Source organism: Bactrocera tryoni, chromosome 1 (genome assembly GCF_016617805.1).
Source record: "Bactrocera tryoni isolate S06 chromosome 1, CSIRO_BtryS06_freeze2, whole genome shotgun sequence".
NCBI classification, from domain to species: domain Eukaryota; kingdom Metazoa; phylum Arthropoda; class Insecta; order Diptera; family Tephritidae; genus Bactrocera; species Bactrocera tryoni.
In genome coordinates, this window is record NC_052499.1 from 1,037,714 (window position 1) to 1,059,156 (window position 21,443).

Sequence of the window (21,443 nt, forward strand, 5' to 3'; positions counted from 1 at the left end):
ATGTTATAATTATTTCTTCGGTGTAAATTCGTATCGGCGATGTTGTACTTAGTAGGAGCTCTTTAAGTAGCTGTTGAGGTGTTAAAATAATCTGCTAATGAGTTATAACTATGTATATCTATTTGTGGAACACGTTTTGAGGACTTAGGACCTTTATGAGAAGCTTTAACATGAAAAGACCAAATACTTACGTACGTACATAGTACATATGTACCTGATAAGTGCAGCATGCCCGATATGTTACTTATTCATGAACCGTTTCGCGCACTCACAGATGAAATGAAAATATGGCTCCTGATTCCATTCTAGTCCACAACTACGACACCGAATGTTAATCGAAATTACAAAGGTGATCGTTGTGCGTCCATGTTCGTTGTTATTGCTGTAGGTGCAGGATGCAATTATTTTGCATGTGACGCTCTCTGATTTTAATACATGTTCCTATGGCTGGCAACCAAAATTATGAAGATATCTATTTATATGTCTAAGTTTGGGATTTATAATAAAATGCCTTTAAAATTTACAACTAATATAAATAAATCGGGTTATATTTATAATTTTCTTAAAATTTTCATATGAAACCCATATTGAGCATTTTCAATTTGTTTCTCTCCACATTTTTTCGAATTTTTTCTACGTCTCAGCTAATGAAGACATTTGAATTTGCGACTTTCTGAACGCGTAGCTAGCTTCTAAAAAGACACGCACTCGGCCACATTACATTACAGAGACCGCTGCTGCCCTTTATTGAATCTCACACAACGCAGATACTCGTAGGATGCTAATTGCTTCGGCAAATTCTCTCGCTTCACAAATTGATAAGTGAGTGCAACGTCAACCGTCGCATATGCCGTCGCTATGCTGTTTGTCCATTTGATTTATATCATTATTATTCATTATAATTTTGATCGAAATGGAAAATTACGAAGGCAAATTGAGATCTATAATTGAACCGTTGAACACTGCTACAAGTGCGGAGGACCACTCATACTCATCGCAAACTTCTCTAACTAACAACAAATACCATCATCTCACAGCGACAAAGAATGATCTACAAATTATAATACTTAGTGCAATTTCTCATAAAAAGTTGTAGATAAATTTTATTATCGGTATTTGATATTAGCATAATGTCCACATTTAAAACATTTGGCTGAGTAAGACAACACCTCAGTTGCACTCTTCATCTTATCGCGACGACGTCGATTACACAACCATCGGATGGTTGCGCGTTCCAGCTTCCGCGAGCCTAGATAAGCGCCAACGCTGTCGAAGGGCACTATCTTTTCGCAACTGATTGCAACACGTATCGGTTGGGTCTACGGGCGTATTAGTGCAAGGACACCTACGGAAACGCAAAAGCTGCAAATTTCGTTTGCTACGAAGTGGCCAGGAAACATAACGATAAAACGCGTCTACACGAATTAAAAATAAAAATAAAGCTGATTTGTACTTAAAACACGTGTATTGTTATTTCAAGGTGAACCTAATTATATTTACATAAATCCTTCGTTCGTCAGATGGTGAATTTAAAGAATACTTAAAATAGTTAAAGTTCAACGCAAAAGTCTCGATACTGTCAGTTGGTAGCGGGGGCTGAAATGACGAAACCAAAAAATTTAACTGCTGAGGGTATGTACAATGGCTTAAAGCCTTGCCGATTATTGCATGTAATTATTTCTTAAATATGTAGGCGATTTAATAGATTGATGTCTTATGATAGAATTTACATATCTGAGTAGCTTATTGTTGATAGAGAGCAAAATCGGGAAGTTGTAGGATTTGGTTAGCTCTTTATAGCTTTATGCAGTACTCAGGCCATCATATTTACAAGTATTAAAGGGCTCAATCCCAAGCAAAAAATAATGATATCTTTTATGCCGTATTCAGAGGATGTTATTGAAATAATAAGAGAAGTAAATTCGCTTTGCGCCATAAGCCTGTTGAATAACGGGTGCCCGATTTTTCAAAGATTAAATAATTATTCCAACCTTGTGTATAGTTGTATAGTATACATACATGCAGTTTAAGAAAACTACACAATCACGGAACTGCGGAGTTAGACTCCTGCCGAGCATCAGTATTGATATACTTAAAGCACTTTAGGGGGAGGGGTAAGGTTTTTAAAGTAAGAAAGACTTTTTTGCGAATTTATTTTTTAAATATAGATTGAGTAATTATTCGGACCTTTCGCAAGAAAAGTTATTTTTGTTACCATGTAAACCGGGGGGTAAGGTTAAATACATACATATGTATATTTACAGTCGCAACAAAACTTGGCTGACTAGTGACTGACTGTTAGGCATTAACTATTTCCACTATTTATAACACCCCTACAGCATTCAACGTTAAATTAAACTGAACACTGACAGCTTTGCCGAGTTGTTGACTCTTGCGGCAAAATTTATTACCGTTAGGTGTCACAGTCGACCGTCACTCTAAGTGACGACTGTAAGCGCTTGCTTATCACTCGCTTATCTTTGTGAGAAAAAATTACAAAAATAAACAATTTACCGTAAAATTTTAAAATATTTTGACATAGCAGAATGTGTACAAATGTGGAAGTTTACTTAAATGCCCGTGGGAATAATATATGACTTACTAAAATTAGCTGAGGCACATTTATACGAGTTCCACATTTTTTTCGCTAAAACTTTTTTTCTGCGGTCTTACCTTATGTGTGAACAGTCATACGTATGACGCGTGGATTAATTCGTGTCGACTAGTTTTAAAGTCCTACCTAGAGGGCATTGAAAATTATGATAGTAAGAACCTTCTACACGCAAAACTAATTTTTTCGAATTTAGTTACTTTCACGTAGTTTTTAGGCTATTTGAAATCGAAAGACGTATATAGCCCATAAATACTTGCCTATTTAGTTTGTGGTCAGCTTCTTTGGTTCCCAGGAAAAACAAAAAACAGATGAATCATTTTTTGTATACCTAAAGCATTTGCTTTATAGCGCGTGTCTCATAAAAAGCTCATATTTGCGCAGAAGTAAATGCCAATGTCACGACCGCAAACATACAAGTATGTACATACATAATGCCAAGTGGCGCACACAGTCAGGTGAAACATACATACATACATATGTACATATAAAGCATAAGCATGTGAAGTGGATTCGGTTGTACTTATGTATATAAAATTCGTACATACTCGCCAACTCGTAAGTTCTTATGTCAGCATATGTGTGAGCACTAATTTTGGACTATTCAATTGCGGTAACTAGTTAAATGAGATTAAAAAAAATCAAAATTATTGTTCTTCCTGAAAAGCTTCCAAACAAATAGATCAATTGAAATAAAAACTTATTTTTCTTTTTAATTCTTGTTTTGACCTGGATGTTTGTATTTTGACACCTATAGAATAGGTTACAAACCGAACGATCGGATTCTAGTCCTAATAAGGAAGCAAAAAATTTGACGAGATGTCTTCACGAAATTTAGCAAAGTACTATCTAAGGCACCACTACAATCTCTGAAGCAATTGTTCAGATCGAATAACTATAGCATATAGCTTCTGTTTTAAATGACTGATCAAAATAAAGAAAAGGAAATTTCTCTACCCTTTCATACTGTAGAAAAAAACACTGTGACGGATATCACAATGTCGCGACATGTCGGTGCAGCCAAAGTGAACGTTTTTTCTTGTTTTACTTTAGCCTGACGTTAGTTTGCATATAACGAGCATAACCGATTCATAAATGAACATACTTAAAAGCAAGAATTTTCAACATCGAAAACTCGGCCTGGTGGAAATTATTACATGCTTGGACCTATTAATAGTAATTGCAAATATAAACCCAATCGGAGTCGGGGAGCTTAAACGGACTATTAAAATCCATAGCAGAAGGAAAATTTTACCTCAAATCTTGCAATTGCTGTAAGAACGTTGCATTATATTAGGCCAATCGTGTTGCCTTATACAGAGTAGATTTAGGTAAACTCGATACAAAAAAGTGTTGGAGCCCTAGTCAGCTCAACAAATTAGATCGTTAGCACGTCAAAAGGGCTGATCGACTTGAATTTCATTTTAGTGCAAACAACGACTGTTGGTTTTAAGATTTTTAAAGTGATCTTTACTTTCTACTAGCATAAACTCGCGACTTCGCTCGGTCCTTGTTGTCAAGGATATCAGTAATCACGATAACAATATAATGGGATAGTTGAATTGCTAATCAACATTTTTTATTGATTTCGTAAAGATGCTTATGATTTCAAATATATTTTTTTATATATAAATTTTTTTTACTTTTAACATAAAACGATAAAAAGTAGCCTGTGCCGGTTCCGAGGTTACAAGCTATCTCCTCACTAATTCTAAACCAAATCGGTTCACCGTTAGAGCCTTCTGCAGAACTAAAGGAATACTTGAGCAAATTTTCATGTCTTTCAGTGCTGTGGTTCGGACATTAAATAGCGTTTCATTTTTATATACATATGTACATATGTATAAGATATTCGTTGGTAAGAATAATGTAACATACAGCTAACGCCTAATAGGTTGAAGGTTTAATAATTTCTTGACAATGGGTTTTGGCTTCACATATTGAATGATCCTAACGGTATATGCGACATTTAGAAAATTTTTTCCGCGCTAGTGGACTTCTTAACTATATCTTCCAATTTTTTTCTATATTTACATACATACATACATATGTACATATATAGTTAATTTGTGATAAAACCTCGACTGCCATAGATTTTTCGGTACGTCTTCGGAAAGAATAAAATATTTGACGATATTAATGTCAATTCATCTAACTTAAAATTTGCTTACATCTCTCGTAGTAGAAGCGCTAATAATTATTGTTTTGACTTATGAATCAAAGCAGATATAAATAATGAAACTTAGCTTTAAAATGTTTATAAGCGTACACATATAATTATGTACTATATATGTATGTATATACATATACATATGTATATGGACGTGTTCGAAAAATCCCCTAAACTGTTAGCAAAACAAAAGGCAGGCGCAGCAATGTTTGACTGGCAATTAATATTAAATCGTCATAAACATACATTGATCTAAGTACATATCTACGTACGTACACACAAATATACTTCTGAAAGCTTTCTCATGACAACACTGATTTTGGCACTAAACACCCTAGCTTCAAATTAAAGCCGCGGTTAATTTAGCACTGAAAGCTCTTTCATACAGCCATTCACATATTCAATTCCCAATTTTATTGGCTTGAACATTAGCTTGCTGTTATGAGTTTTAAAATTTCGCAATTAGTATCAAAATGAGATTCTTTATAAAACGTACATTCCGTTTGCCACAGCTAACAAATTATAAATCCCAAAACTGTGACGATGACTCACAGAAACGAAAGTCAACAAATAACGAAAAGCCAGTAGAAAATAGTTTTGATAAGACACAACCTGGATTTTCAAAGAATGAGGACGACATTCAAAATGCCGATAACCTAGTGGAAAATAAATGTAAATATAATAAAAATAATTATAATAATAATAATAGCAATTATTATACATGATACCAGTGATTTGACAGACGTAATGGCGAAGGTTCCACCTGGTTTATATTCCAAACATTTAACGGCCCTGATAGTCGTACCAAAACAGAGCATTTTACAAACGTTTAGTACAAATTCGTGACTCAACGCACAAAAACAATGAAATTACGTCTGATTCGGTGTCAAATGTCATGTCAAATGTAACCGGATCTAATACAGATCAATTTATAATTTTAATTATAATTTCAATAAATCGGAAAACAAATCTTTAAATATATAGCTTAAATATAGATATATTCTAATATCCGTATTCAACTACTTGTTTTCTTTATCTACAGCTCTGGAGGAGCTAAAACCAATGAAAAATGGTGAATTGGTGGACACCAAGGTGACGATAGATACAGTGAAGTATGAGCAACCACCAGAAAAACATTGGATTTTAAGACGCTTATCATTTTTGAATTGGCTTAAAACCTACGACCGTGAAACTGCCATAGCGGATTTAATTGCCGGCATCACATTGGGCTTAACGATTATACCACAAAGTATTGCTTATGCGGCACTAGCCGGGCTCTCTTCGGAATATGGCTTGTACTCGGCTATTATTGGTAAGTTGTCAAAATGAAGGTATTTCATTTGAGTAAAGGTGAAGATATTGTTTGTGTCTAAAAACTGTAACATTATCTTAGCAAACAACCTGTGTATACTTACATATGTATATGCATATATTGCTTATATATACGCCTTTGGCGCATTTCATCAAGATGATTTCCTCTTTCAGGCACAGTTTTCTATGCATTGTTCGGCACAATCCCTCAAGTATCGATTGGACCCACAAGTTTAATGTCTTTGATGGTTTTGCAGTTCGTCGGTGAACGGCCTGTGCAATTTGTGGTTGTGCTCGCATTTTTAGCGGGTCTTGTGGAGCTTCTTATGGGGGTATTTCAACTGGGTAAGCTTCTATATATTCAATCACCTCAATTAAAGGTTTTTCTATTTTTATAATAATACGTAATATGGTTATGTGGGCTCTCTACCTTCAAACACGCTCATAATTAAATGAATATGGCAGTTAGCCAACGTTAAGCGTCCGTTTCCGGAAAAACATCAAAACTCACATTTCAATGGGAAGAAAAATGTGTCATCCATTGAATTATGTACATATGTCGAATAGAAAATAATGCAAATAACAACAAATATTATTTTCACGTATCAACAAAGAAAATTTAATGGCACTAATTAGTTTAATAAGCAAAGCTATCGATGATTATTCAATTATACTCGTATTTGTAATCATATTTGTCATTGTTTGAATTTAATGTTTCATGTTCTCATTTCTCACACCTAATTGCTCATCTGCCATACATACATACATATACTTACATGAGATTGCTGCTTAAAATATAGAAGGTTTAACAGCAAATGTGTGAAATATAAATCCACAAATATGGGAAAACTAAGTTCGGACGGAAATAAAAATATAATATACATATATGTACAAGTATACATATATATACTTATGTACGTATATAGAGTGAGAGTGATGAGATGATTTCCTTTAAACTAAAGTAAGCTAAAAGTCTGGTGTCACGCTTTAGAGGTTTATTTTATGGAACCGATTTAATAAAGTTTATTGCGAAACTCTATACATGCTTGTACCACAGTAGATAAACAATTCAAAAAATATATAGGCATAGAAAAAAATTTCATTTCAAATTGTGTTTCCAGGTTTCGTCGTAAACTTTATACCAACGCCAGTAACAAAAGCATTCACCAGCGCCACCGCGGTCATTGTAGCAGCTGTGCAATTCAAAAATTTATTAGGCATAAAAGGAAAAGGTGTACCGTCATTTGGTGAACTCTTCAAACGGATACATTACTCGGATGCCATATTAGGCCTCATTTGTCTGGTGGTGTTGCTACTCTTGAGAGTAAGTAAACGGAGAATTGGCGAACCGAATACAACTATTGCGAATTTCGCTAAATTCATAAAACTAATGCCTTGATTTTCACCTTTCCACAGCAATTAGCACACATCAATTTCAAGAAGAATACACCAAATACATGCAGACTTAAGAAATTTCTATGGTACGTAAGCATCTCACGCAATGCCCTGGTTGTCTTCATCTGCAGTGCAATCACGTACTTATGGGTGAAAAATCGGTCGATGGAGGCGATACCATACACGCTTACTGCGAAGGTTACCTCGGCTCAATTGACATTCAGCTTGCCACCATTCGCTTTTGATTACAGGAACACAACACTCGTATTCACCGACATCATTCACGAACTGGGTGGTGGCATTGTGGTGGTGCCCATCGTTGCAATTTTAGCGAATGTGGCTATTGCAAAGGCTTTTGGTGAGCTCAACACTTTCTTAATCGTGTGTTCAAAAAAATAAATAAAACTGTTACAGTTAAGGACAATCGTTTGGATGCATCCCAGGAAATGTTGACTCTGGGTATTTGTAACATAGCTGGATCGTTCTTCAATTGCATGCCTACGTGTGGTGCTTTCACGCGCTCCGCCGTCAGTCAGGCGAGTGGTGTGCGCACTCCCTTGAGCGGTATATATACAGGTAATTAGCTCCCCATACATTACACGTGAAGCAGTCCAACATTTTTCTCTTTCTTTTGCAGCTATTTTGGTGTACTTGGCGCTCAGTGTGCTTACTCCATACTTTGGGTATATACCAAGGTCGTCAATTGCAGCTTTACTTATTATAGCTGTGGTGTTTATGGTGCGTAAGCAAAGATCTAAAATTCAATACCCCATCTCTCATAAAATTACGATAAGGGCACCCTTCGTATGCATCATATACCTCTGCATGTTTCCTCCAGTTTATTATTAACACATAATTGATAAACATAGTTACATATACTACATACATATGTATAGCATATCTTGGGCATTATTTTGAGTAGGTGCCAAAGCCTCATCGAAAACTAAAAATGTAGCCCTTGTTATTATGTTGTTATTTTACTTGTTAGAAAAATATAAAACTAATAAACATTTTGCTGATGAATTCTTCCAGATCGACTTCTCGCCCATTAAAGAACTTTGGCGCACGAATAAAAAGGATTTCTTCAGTTGGGTTGGATGCTTTATCGTATGCCTCGCCGCAGGCGTAGAAGTGGGTCTACTCTTTGGTATCGTGCTAAATATGATTTTCGTACTTTTACGATTGGGCAATCCCAAAGTGGAGGTGGCACTGATGGAGGTAAGCGTAAAAGAGAAATTTACCTCCAAAATGCATATTTCAATATTTTCTTCTTCTGCTCGAACATTACAGTGCGAAAATCGCAATTACATCTTCGTCAGTCCCACCTCCGATGTCTACTATTCAGGTATAGAATATATTCGAGATAAAATCAACGAGGCTTGTTTGCTGTATCGAGACGATTTTCCAGTTGTATTGGATTGCCGACGGTTCATGCAGTTCGATGCTACGTTCGTGGATGTAATCAGTGCTGTGGCTAAGGAATTGCGCGAACGTGATGTTTTATTGGTATTGTTCGGCATTAGTGAGGAATCACAGCAATTAATGCATAAATCGGAGAACATCAACTATTGTGAAGGTGATCGTATTTGCTCCGACGATTTATCACCAAAGAAACAGTAACTACAAATGGTGTCGAAGACCAATTGTGATCACATTTGTAAATATAAAGACTAATGAGAACACGAGAGAAAAGAGTAGTATTATTGTTCATTAGAACTAAATAGGTGTCGTAGCTAGACACGAGATAGTTCCTCTTTATCTAATCATAGACCACATTATTGTCATTATTAGTTAATTAATTAAAAGTATTTTATTTTAACTCTATATGTATATATAGTGTGTTGAATATATATGTTGATTTATTTTGTTTTCAATTTTGATTGTCTTTCATTCAATCAACATTTTGAATTCGTTATTTTCCGAAATGCGTAGAAATCCATCCTCGATGCCCACTGTTTAGCTTTTAAGTGTGTCGCTAATAAACAAACACGAATCCTGCAAAGGATTTGCATAATTGTGATGATTTCGTTAACCGTAACATCAGTTCACAAGCCAACTTACTTATTCTGATAATCCCATATCATTACATAAGAGTAAAACTATCAGATGATATTATTTGATACATTTTATAGATGAAATAATTCAAAATCTCCAAATTTTTGATTAAATGCAATTCCATCTAGTATAGTTGCAACTTTTGCTATTTTGGCATCTAAGGAAATCGGAGAGACTTTGCTTTGCTGATTTATGATAGCGTCAACGGTTGGCTTTATTCATTGTATCGTTGATTCTCCACTCTGCGGACTGCCAGTCAGATAATAATGTATGTATATACATATGTACATACATATGTATGTTATATGAATGAAAAATAACGTACAAGCACACATATACATATGTATGTATGCCAGTTTTCGTTGTAACTGCTGACGTTAATCGTTGATTGTAAAACTGCATATGAAATTTAACTTAATTTCGGCGTAATTCTCCTCATTTTTATTTGTTCTTGGTAAACAGTAGCTAAGATTTTATCTTTGTTGTTTAATAGATTAAATGAGAAGCGTTAAACTGCATACATGACTGGCTTTGTATGTGTAGACGTGTATTAATAGTTAACACTTTATAAAGCTTGAGCGATAGTTAGTTATGTGACGAATTTATGGCACATCCGACGAAAAAATCAAAACAAATAATATTTCACGTTGCGCACACTGTTCTGAAACGTGCTTTAATGCAGGTCGATGAAAACGGATCTTTGCTACGCCCATAAAAAGCTGTTAATCGAAATGTTGTAAACGACTAAAACTGTAATACGATAAAAGAAATCGCAGAAGAAGGGTGCATCTGTTGAAAACCTCGCCACATTTAGGTGAAATCCTGTACGTTAGTTACCATTCTACCAAATTCAACAATATCCTAACATTCTTACGCAACCGTGTGAAAGAGGGCGAATTCGAACTACAACTTCGCTACTTCGCAAATATCACAATTTTTATTCCATATGATTCTTTCACTTCACAATTAACTTATAAATCAGGCACCAATTGTAGGAATCGAAATATACATATGCATGTATTATGCAAATACCAAATATGTGGAGCGCTATACCTACAGCTGACTTTTTATCGAAATTAGCGGTCAATCTGTAAGGTATATTATTGAAATTCAGAGAAAATCTTGTTCCATTAAAAATTTATAATTTATCTTGCATAACCTTAAAACCAACTGCTGGCTAAAATTTGAAGAAGACAAAGTTCGAAATTATTTTTCTGCAATATTTTCTTTTTTGCAATTATGTATTTACGATTTTTTCGCATTTACTTTTATTAAATAAATTATAAGTTATAGAAAAAGTATAATAATACCGTATAACAATTGTCTGTTTCATCATTATCATCATCGTTATTAAAGTTATTATTTTAGATTTATTTTTTATTATACATATTATGTAATTTGTAATTATCGTGTATGCATTCACCGTTTCTTTGCCTAATTTCTTTGACTTTTTTTCAGTTAGTGATAAGTTCATAACCTGTGAAAGTATTCGACAGTTTCTTTCGCAATTTATTAATTTCATAGTAAATAGTTATTAAACAAAATTTTGCTAGGGACATTTTTGCTAAGTATTGTAATTTATGTATGTAAGTAAACATCTCTGTATTGTATGTATGTATGCGTAAGTAAACATGTGAACAATCTGCAATACTACGTACATATGTACATATGTATGATTGTGAGAATTTACATACACATGGTGGTTGGTATATCTGTATGTTTGTATGAATTTGTAAAGGTTGCGTTCTATGCTTTCAACGAGTATATACTTATGTAAGTATGTAAGTAGTTATAGTGACTAGTGGGCGTGGCTTTAACAAGTGAATATGTGTTTGTGTGTGTCTAATAGTATTGGTAAGTGTGATATCTTGAGCTGATATCGTTTAAATGCGGCCATTTATTTCATAATAAATAAATTTCTTGAAATTTTAAAGCTTGGCTTGCCAGCTAACTGCCAGCTGTGAGTGATAAGATGAATATAATTTCAGAAATGTAGTTGGCAATAACGGTCGTGATTAGAAGGATTATTAGTAAACCACTTTTCAGTAAGTACATACATACATATGTAAATCCTATTTATACATATTACGGTATGTATTTAGTTTTCATTGCTTATTATCAACATATCGCTTTTGCGTTGACTAAGTAAATATAAATATTAAACAATTCTCTTAGTATATAAAAAATTTAGGTGTAAACATGTTTTACATTTTGTGGGCAACATTGGATAGTCAACGATTGAATATTATTTGTATTGTTTTGCTTTGTTGTTGGGAATGGTTTGTTTTCAACATATGTATGTTTTTTTGTAATCGCTATTGCAATTACATGTGTATATGCTCAATATGTATTTGTTTGTGTTTTGTGAGAATATTGCGTAGATTTTGCAAATAATGGTTATACCACTCTAACTGTTCTTTTTTAATGGTACTTTTTTTTATTTTTAAGATTCAAGAAAAATTATGAGGGTCAGAAATATTGTATGTGTGTGTGTGTGGAAGTCTGAGAATATTATTGTTGAATTTATTTGTATGTCAGTGAGTGTGTTGTGCATTGCTTAAGTCTTGTTTCCTGTCAATTATATGTACATATATGTATGTGGTGTGTGGTATGTATGTACATATGTATCTTTCACTTCTGTACATGTTATCTCAGTGCTTTCTTTTTCTTGCCAACTTCTCCATTCCAACTTCCCTACTACATTGCTTCATTTATTTGTTTGTTAAGTGATACAATAGGTACATAAAATATTTGGTATTTTCGTTCATGTTTTTGTGATTTTGTAAATTCTTGTATGCATTATCTAATTGTTTGTATGTATGTATATATGCATAACATCAGTGTATGCCTATGATTTTTAAATTAATTAAATATTATTCTAACTGATTTCATATGACTGCTTTAAGTATTACCTCCAGAAATGAAGTTACTGACTTTGACATTTACAGTTACTTTTGAAGTGGCATGTTCACTTAGTTATTATTTTAAAGAATGTTGCCTATTTTTTGCTGCGAGAATGTGACGGAAAGCATGTTAATATAAGTATGTACTCCTTTAGTTGCAGCCTGCTATATTCATAATATTGATTATTAACTGCATTAGAAGCATTTTGAACTGCATATTCTCCGGGTTACTTCCTTGTTAGATTATATTATTAATACACATTAGCAATTTGGATTATAAATTTCTTTTTATGTACATATGTATGCATAATAAAAGTATTTTGATTCTAAAGTTTTGCGAATATTTGAAAAATGGAATTGTTTTATGCGAAGATTTATGCAGCTTGTTTGATCAGAGCTATTGGCAGATAATTTTGTCATTTCTTTTCTAAATATACATACATATACTTATGTGTATGTTAAGAGAGCAAATTAAAGTGAAAAGCTATTTTTGAATGTATTTAATAATATATACATACATACATATGCATGTATGTATGCTAAGCTTATACCCTACAGTTCTTCGAAATTTTGTGCTTTTTTTTTGTTATTTCAAAAGTTTAATATTTAGCATAACGGTGAAATTGAAAAATAAATTAACTGGAAACACATTTTTTTACGAAAAACTCAAATTGTTGAAAAGTCTTGTCATTGTTTAATACTTATTTCTATATTCTACTAAAGCTTTCTGCGTTATGAAGATTTATAAAAATTTCAATAAAAATCATTAGGCAAGCTCTCTTAGTATTTTCATAACTTCCAAATGTAAAAATTTTAGGAAAATAATGTTCAAAATTAAAAATAGCGTCAATTTCGAAAACACAACACAACAATTCATTTATCTGGGAAGCTTTCCCCGACATTAAAAATGTTAGTTAATCTTCATCCACAGATTTTTCATTCTAATCATTTTATCTTAACCCTTGTTTCTAAGAAAAATGTTTTGTTTTCGAAGTCTCATTTATCAAGCCATGAGTTCAAGGTTTTGAGAAACGTTTCAAGTTTGAAGTCGAAGGCAAAAGAATATAAAATGCAAATCACACACATGGCATCTAGTACATTTAAAGTTATTTTTTTAAGATTTCGAAAATAAACAAGGGCATTCAAACAGCTTTCTTTTTAAACTCTTTCATGGCACGTTTTTACCATTTTACTAAATCACATTTGAAATCAAAAGTTTAGTTTTAAAATATTCATAAAGGCTTATTGTATGAAGAAGTGTAAGAGCTGTAGAGATTATTTAAGATGCCGCAAGATATGGCTACTAGTTTAAGTTTTAATATAAGAAACAGTCAACTAGGGGCAAAGTAAAAAATGCGAGGTTAGGACGCGGTTTTCAATTTCTTTAACTTACATGCATACATATTTGTATATCTTCTTTGCTTCTTATAATGTATATGTGTATTAGTGAATTTACATACATACTTATATTCTGAAGGATTATTGTTTGAAAAAAATATATATAAAATAGCAACAGTTTTGGCATGAATAAGCAAATGTTAGGAAAACTTTGGTTTCTTTTACAGTTTACCAACGAAAAGCGTAATTTTTTATTTGGTTGTTTTTAATCAATTTGCATTAGTTTTACAAATGTTTTGTTAAATTTTGGTATTTAGATTAAATTTTTTAAACTCACTCCTTTAGTATTAATCAATTGGAAATAGCTTTAACTAAATTTTTGTATGTATGTTCGTGTCAATTAAAGTATTAGCATTTAAGTTTAAGTGTTACTTTTAAAGCAGATTTCTTATATCATTCAAACTCACTTCTATCTTTGTTTTTATATAGTATATGTATGTGTATATATTATACATTAGTGTGTATATGCTGGCACATATATAGTACACTTTCGCAGTTTTGAAGCCATCACTTCTTTGTTTTTACGAATCATTTTACAGGTGTTCTGTTCTCACATGTAATGCACCGCGATTTTCATTCTCCGAAATTTTCCCTCTTTTGAATTTAATATTGGGTTCTGCGCTTCCATTAATTTCTTAATATGTATAATGTAATATAGGTTAGATACTTTTTTTTTGTCCCGTACACTCATATAATACATAGTGAGTAGCATGTTTTTATTATATGTTATTTTATTACTTTTTATCATATTTCCCCTTCACATATTTTTGACTTAAAATTTTTTTATATATTCATTTTGTTTTATTTATAAACTGGTCAGCAACAGTAGCAAATTTAACAATGTGCGTAACAAATAATTATTTTCTTGTAAATATATTCATATATTTATTTATATATATAATTTGTTTTAGTTTTTAATATTATTAATATTTATTCATCTCTTTATGTACTATATGTTCTTTGTGTATGCAATATGTATAATTTTATTTGCATTGCCTGGATATATGTATGTATGTATGTATGTATGTTATTATATTTATATATATATGTGTGTATATGTGTAGCTAGGTATAGATAACATATCGTATGCATTTATATATGTACGTACGTTTGTATGTAAATACACGAAGAATTCAAATAAATTACATATGTATTAAGAGTTAGTTTCTTATAAATTTTAATAAACGCCATTCAAGGTGATTTTTTTAGTTTTTCTTGTTGAATATTATTGCATTTTTGACTTAGCTATAAGTGGTATTTTCAACATTTCTCTTTGGTTTGTATATGTGTATGTGATCGATTTGGGCATTCAAGTGTGTTTCCGTGTAACTTGGTGTACTTAAATTTTACTAGCTTTTGTCTCACAGTGTTTGGGTTGATGTCTGCATATTTTATTTATACGCTTTCGCTTCAAGCGCGCAAGATCTTCTTCCATCGCCATTTTCTCTCATTTTCGATACGGCGGCGACCCCACCAACTATTTGTGCCTCTGTGCCAAAAGACACCATGGCATGGCCATCTTTTAACCGCTCGGTATATACACATATTTTACGTACGTATGTGTGTAAAATATGGCTTTGTTTTTTCGCCCGCGAAAAAGGGGGAAAAACACAAAGATTAATTGTATTAAATATTACTATCAGTTTTTTGTCGCTTTGCATATTTTTGTCAATTTATGTATGTACTATATTATGTGATAAAAAATACTAGTACCGTTAGTTTTTCATAATCACCATTGCAATCAATTGCTTTGTATGATTTACAATCATAATCATATTTATAATATTCATTATTTTTGTAATTACTATTTATTTGTTTAAGCGATAATAATAGTAGTGATTTTTGTTGTATGCGCCTTTTAGTTAATAATAAATACAAATTTAGATACAATATAAATAGAAATGTCCTACAAAATGACCGGGGTTATTTGCCAAAGCCGAATCCGAATTTTCCGAAGAGATCTTTGCCTTTTGAAAGCACATCCCCACCGGGCGCCGCCGCTGCAATACCTTTTAGTCCGCCCAACAGCCCCGCCCCTGGTCCCTGACCCTGTGGCGGAGGCTGTTGTCCTTGCGGCGGTGGCTGTTGTTGGCCTGGCTGCATTGGCTGCGCACCGACTGGTGGTTGCATTGGATCTTGTTTCGGTGGTTGTTTCGAACCAAATAGACCACCGGTGGCAGCCGAAGTAGCACCTGAGAGTAGGCTTGTAGCACCGGAGAATAGACCACCAGATGACTGCGTCGTTACGGGCGGCTGCTGTTGTTGTTGCCCCGCCATACCGCCCATGCCCATTTGTTGTTGGCCGCCCATCATGCCGGGCTGCTGTTGTTGCCCCATCGCACCCATTTGGCCCATTTGTCCCATCTGCCCGCCCATACCCATTTGTTGTTGCTGTTGCTGCTGTTGTTGTTGTTGCTGCTGCTGCTGCTGTTGCTGTTGCTGTTGTGGCGTCATCTGCCCCATCTGACCCATAGCGTTCATTTGGCCCATTTGTCCACCCATCGGCTGTTGTTGCTGTTGCCCCATCATGCCCTGCTGTTGTTGCCCCATTTGACCCATACCCATTTGTTGTTGCTGCTGCTGTGCCTGTTGCTGACCATATGGTTGTTGTTGTTGAAGTTGTTGTTGCATACCAACATTACCACCGCGACCGATCATCCCCTGAAAATGTCCACACAAATTATCAGATTAGTATGTTTAAAAGTGTTCATGCTTTCATATTGGAACTACGACAGAGGTTCTCATTATTCGTTATCTCAAGGGTAAGACGAGGAGGGAGTGGTGGGCGATTAGATAGATTTTGACATAGGTTAGAAAATTGGAGAGCAAAAGAGATAATTATATAATTGAGGAATTACAGGTAAAATTAGTTAGTGATTAACTTGGAACGCGTGTTTTTTTTCATTAATTAATTAAAGGGTAAAATAACTATATTTCCGCTCGATAAACCGAAAAGTACAGAAACTTTACCACAAACAGTTCTTCGATAGTGACCATTTCATAGACTAGCTTCCAAATCATTAATTAATCAAATGTTAAAACATTTAAGAAATAAATTACGTTTAATGTGGTTAACAAAATTTACAACGCTGGATTCACAGAATATCCTAAAATTACTATTATCATTATTCTATTTACAGCATGACTTTTGCGCTGTATTTGCCCGTATGCAGTCTCCGAAACATCGTTCATCGGTCAGAGAACGTTAGTCGCCGTTCCATTCCATTATATCTACACTATGCTCGAATTTGTGAAAAGGAGCGACGAGGAAGGGAGAAAATCAACTAGTAGAAAGCCCAGTAGGCACATTTTTTTATTCCCTTATTTCTCACTTCGCTAAAAAAATCTTTCAATGATTCGAGTCAAAATCAATCTCAAATGAAATAAATCAATATTTTTAATAAATTGCATTTTGATTCCCAGTCCCAATCTGTAGAAAATATGGATAGAAACATTTGAAATCTGTGAACTTGGAAAGGAAGATAGGAAGCCAATTATAGAAAAACATGCAATGCAAGCTCTCACGCTAATTTCTAACATAAAAATACTTCTGAATATTTCAAAATATCGTAGATGAACATTTTTCGACGACTGAGGAATCGATTGCTGAATTCAATTCATATGTTTTCGAAATACAATTCGTAAAAAAAACAAAGGAACATGTTGACAAAATTTGCAAGTTCACAGACACCGAAAAGTTCTCAGAAGGCAATTCGAATGGCATGTATGTGCCAAATGTAAATACGTGCGTACATATGTAGTATATCCCATAGCCAAATCTTGTTAACCACATTTAATATCAAAATACAAAAATTATTTATTTATTTTTACCATAACGAAAAATATAAATACATTAAAATACCGTTTTTTTTATTTTAATCTATTATTATTTGTTTAAAATTCTTCAGTTGACCTCTTTTAATCGTTTACTGCTTTGAAAAATCGAAAATTTGAAAAATCTTCAATAAAAGTTAGTAGAAGATCAATGGGAAGATGGGTTTTATGTAGAACTAGCAACGTTTTCATAACATTTTCGAACTTTAAACACTCTAAAGAAACTAGTTTCATAACTCTTAAAAATACTAAGAACAACGTAGGCTTTATCGTAAGAAGAACATAACTCAAGGTGAAGATATTGAGACATAAATACGTAAATAGTTTGTATACGAACTGAAAAACGAAAAACTTCATAACTCATAAAAAGTAACTAAATTACTAAATCGTAGGCAAAAATATACATATATAGCCTTGTATTTTCTCTTCATATTCATGTTAATTATAATATTTAACTTCAATTATCAAAATATGTGTGGACATTTATATATATGTATGTATGTATGTATTAGCAAAAGCATATAAGCGATTTCGTAAAGATTTATTTAAGTTTGTAGGTATGTGAGTAAATGTTGAAAACTGGTATATACGAGTATGTAACAATTGAAAAGATATGTAAATATGTATGTATGTTTGTTAGTATGTATAAATGTATGTATGCATGTACATATGAGCGAAAATTTGAAGAACGACGCTAAAATTCGAGGCGTATTGTTGATGGTGAGAGTTGTGGCAGCGGTGGTGAGTTTGGTGGGCGCATGGTACATTGGTGGCAGTTGACGGGTTAAGTGTTTGTACTTTCTTGTTAATTTTCAAAATTAATAACAACAAAAGCAAGAAAATATCTATTTCAAAAAAGACTCAAAAGAAGCAGTTACTATTTCCTAAATATGTATGTATGTATATATATGTAGATAAGTACTTTCATTTGCTATCCTGAGGGCTTACGCCTAAATTTTTGTGACTTGTTTGATGTACAAGTGTTGACTTTTTGCTTTGAAAATCTACATGTTTATAATCTCTTGGTACTGAATACAGCCGGCGCATATGCATACTCGATTATGTTGGAAAACAATTTTGCATTATATACCATAGTTTATGCAATTTTATTTGAATAATTTTTCTCTAATTTAATTTACTGTATTGCAGACGAGTCGCAGTTCTTTACAAAATATAAAAAAATCAAAGAGTCAAAGCGATAGGAGAAAAGATTTTTAGAATTGTTTTCTAAATAATAAAAAATAAATCAAATGGTTAACTAAATTAAGAAAATACGGCATTTGAAAAAAGGAGTAGATATTAATAACAGTAAATAAATGTACTGATAATAAAATGATGAGTGGGGTTTCCAATGGTCTCACAACGTTACTACACAAGTAGAAAAAGTGAGGAGGAGCACAGGAAGAGACAAAATAAAATATGTATATGTACATATGACTGGCATAATAAAAAAGCAAAAGCAACTGTTTTACAATAAATAATACTGAGTATCAAAGTACACACAAATCTATAAGTGATATTTGCACAAAAATAATCTAAACTAATTGCCGAAATTAAAAAGGGATATTTTACAATGGGAACGCAGCAAAGTTAAGAGGGGATATCGAACAGTTACACAGCCCACACATCAAAACTAAAACTCAAAATTAACGAATAAGATTTTTACACTAACAAATAAAAATATAAGAAATTTTCATAGATTATATTGATCGCATTACACAGTGAATCACATAATACAATAATTACAAACATTACATCCAATAATAATAAAATCATAATACGAGAACAAGATTTTTTACGTTCACCAAAAATAAAACATAAACTATTTATACAAAATACATATGTATTATTTTTGCTTTTGTTATTTGTTGTCATTTAAAAAGTCTAATAATTACATGGCATGTTTTGGGGTTCTGGAAGCATTTCCACTAATTATTAGTGTTCATAATTGTGTTTCAAACTAGAATTAATAAACTATTATGTAAATGATTTTCGTATTTACACTTTGTTAAATGTATTCGTATGTATTTTTCAAAATATGTATTTGTATGATTTTTAAGTGCTCATGTAGTCGATGTTAGTGATTGAGTGCGATGGTGCGACAGTAGTGTTCTAAACAAGAAATATGAATATTCATGTATAGATATTAGTTTCTTTCACCCTAAAAATTTAAAATAAAAAAAATACGTTGAGCAAAAAAAAAATGCTAGGAGCTCTTCTATTCTTCTATTTTTTATTTAATATGAACTACAAACGATACAATTATGTCCTATAACATCATTCAAATAGCCTCTACGACTCCTTTTCCCACTAAAGCAATCCGTATGTCATGAATACACGTTCAATATTGATTTCTAAAAGGGAGTCTGCTTTTTTTGGAAAAACCAATGACTTCATATAACCCCGCAAGAAGTAGTCTAATGGTGTTAAATAACAACAAATATTCAATGTCACAATTGTTTGAAATAATTGAATCTCCAAACTTTTCTAGCAATAATTCGGTTTTTATGCGTGCTGTGTGGCTCGGAGCCCTGTCTTGTTGGCACCAGATGTAGCCAAGATCAATTTCTTCTAATTACGGCCAAGTTGGTTATCATCGATATATACCGCACTGCATTGACAGTAACGGTGTCACCAGCTTCACTTCGAACCAGAACCAACAGTTTTGTTTATTTACTGCACCACTCAGATGAAACTGAGCCTCATCGGAGAAGGTGATTTTCTTAAAAAAAAATCGTTACCATTTTCAAGATGCTTTAGGGCAAAATTAGCAAATTAATTCACGACGTTTACGGTTCTTCAAAGACTTCAGTTCTTGAATGATATGGATGCAATCCAAATTCTTTCACAAAATCCCCCAGGTTATGGTTTATGACAGCCCCAATTCTTGAGAACGTCTTAGAATCGGCAAATTTTCATTACCTCGAGCGGTTCTTTGTCTTATTCGACAAATAGCGCACACAGGTGTACGATCATTACGACCATGATGAAGTTCAATACTGCATACAATGAAAAAAATTTAGAGATCAACCCTTATAAAAATGGCCGTAAAGACGCTTAGAAATCATATCATCGCTATTGGAAAACCCGGTACTACGTATCCTCTCTGAATTTGTTATCGTATACCAAGAAAAAAATATTAAAATTAGCTTTTTACCTTGCTTCCTTGTTATCATATACATATAAATCGTAAGGGTTAGTTAAATTATTAGAGAGAAGAAGCAGAAAAAGATTTTTCTTGACTTGATATGTCAATAAAGTTCACTGTTTTAGGAAACTTATATATCAAAGAATTATTCCATTTTATTTAACACCATCTTATCCGAATCTGTTATATTGAATACAATTATATACTCAATATATCCGCCCATACCTATTTTAACCCAGAATTCTGAAGTTTATATTCTAAACTTTAACGTTTATAGGATATAAAGCATAATGGATGAAATAATGTATACTGCGGTATTGTGGAACTCCTTTGTTGTCATTGATCATTTTCGAGTACTATGATAGAAAAATATGAATTTCAATCGATTGTCGATCTTATTGCATAAATTAATTATTCTTAAACCAGTATAGTCTCCTTAAGTAATCCTAAATTATCTGCTTAAGACTTAAAAATGAAGAGCCGTCGTAAGACAAAATATTTTCGTATTATATGTTCCAAGAAAAGGACTAAGCCGGAGATCTATCACAAGTGTTTTCGACCTCGCCGTGCTTAATTGTAACACAAATATACGAAATACTGGTCGTCTTTTTGAATCAA

At 33.0% G+C, this 21,443-nt stretch overlaps 2 protein-coding genes across 12 annotated transcripts in view; one reads left to right on the plus strand and one right to left on the minus strand.

The window, feature by feature from the left end:
• Positions 1–1,212: 1,212 nt before the first annotated feature.
• Positions 1,213–9,278, plus strand: LOC120782883 (sodium-independent sulfate anion transporter). Of its 2 annotated transcripts, none has more exons than XM_040115431.1 (9): positions 1,213–1,632; positions 5,824–6,093; positions 6,267–6,437; positions 7,214–7,416; positions 7,509–7,845; positions 7,902–8,063; positions 8,125–8,225; positions 8,520–8,705; positions 8,778–9,278. In XM_040115431.1, the coding sequence occupies exons 1-9, from the start codon at positions 1,602–1,604 to the stop codon at positions 9,105–9,107; spliced, it is 1,791 nt and encodes a 596-aa protein (XP_039971365.1). In that variant the 5' UTR covers positions 1,213–1,601; the 3' UTR covers positions 9,108–9,278. The 2 variants fall into 2 exon arrangements, with proteins under 2 accessions (XP_039971365.1, XP_039971366.1); XM_040115432.1 differs by lacking the exon at positions 1,213–1,632 and adding an exon at positions 5,216–5,453.
• Positions 9,279–15,007: 5,729 nt separating this feature from the next.
• The window catches only part of LOC120767088 (RIMS-binding protein 2), a 45,883-nt gene continuing 39,447 nt past the window's right edge, over positions 15,008–21,443 (minus strand). For 8 of the 10 annotated variants that reach the window (XM_040092968.1, XM_040092961.1, XM_040092964.1 and 5 more), the window contains one exon: positions 15,008–16,504. In XM_040092968.1, coding sequence (XP_039948902.1) covers positions 15,767–16,504 — 738 coding nt within the window. In that variant the 3' untranslated portion in view covers positions 15,008–15,766. The remainder of the gene's footprint in view (positions 16,505–21,443) is intronic. The other 2 variants (XM_040092967.1, XM_040092966.1) reach the window with 1 other exon arrangement.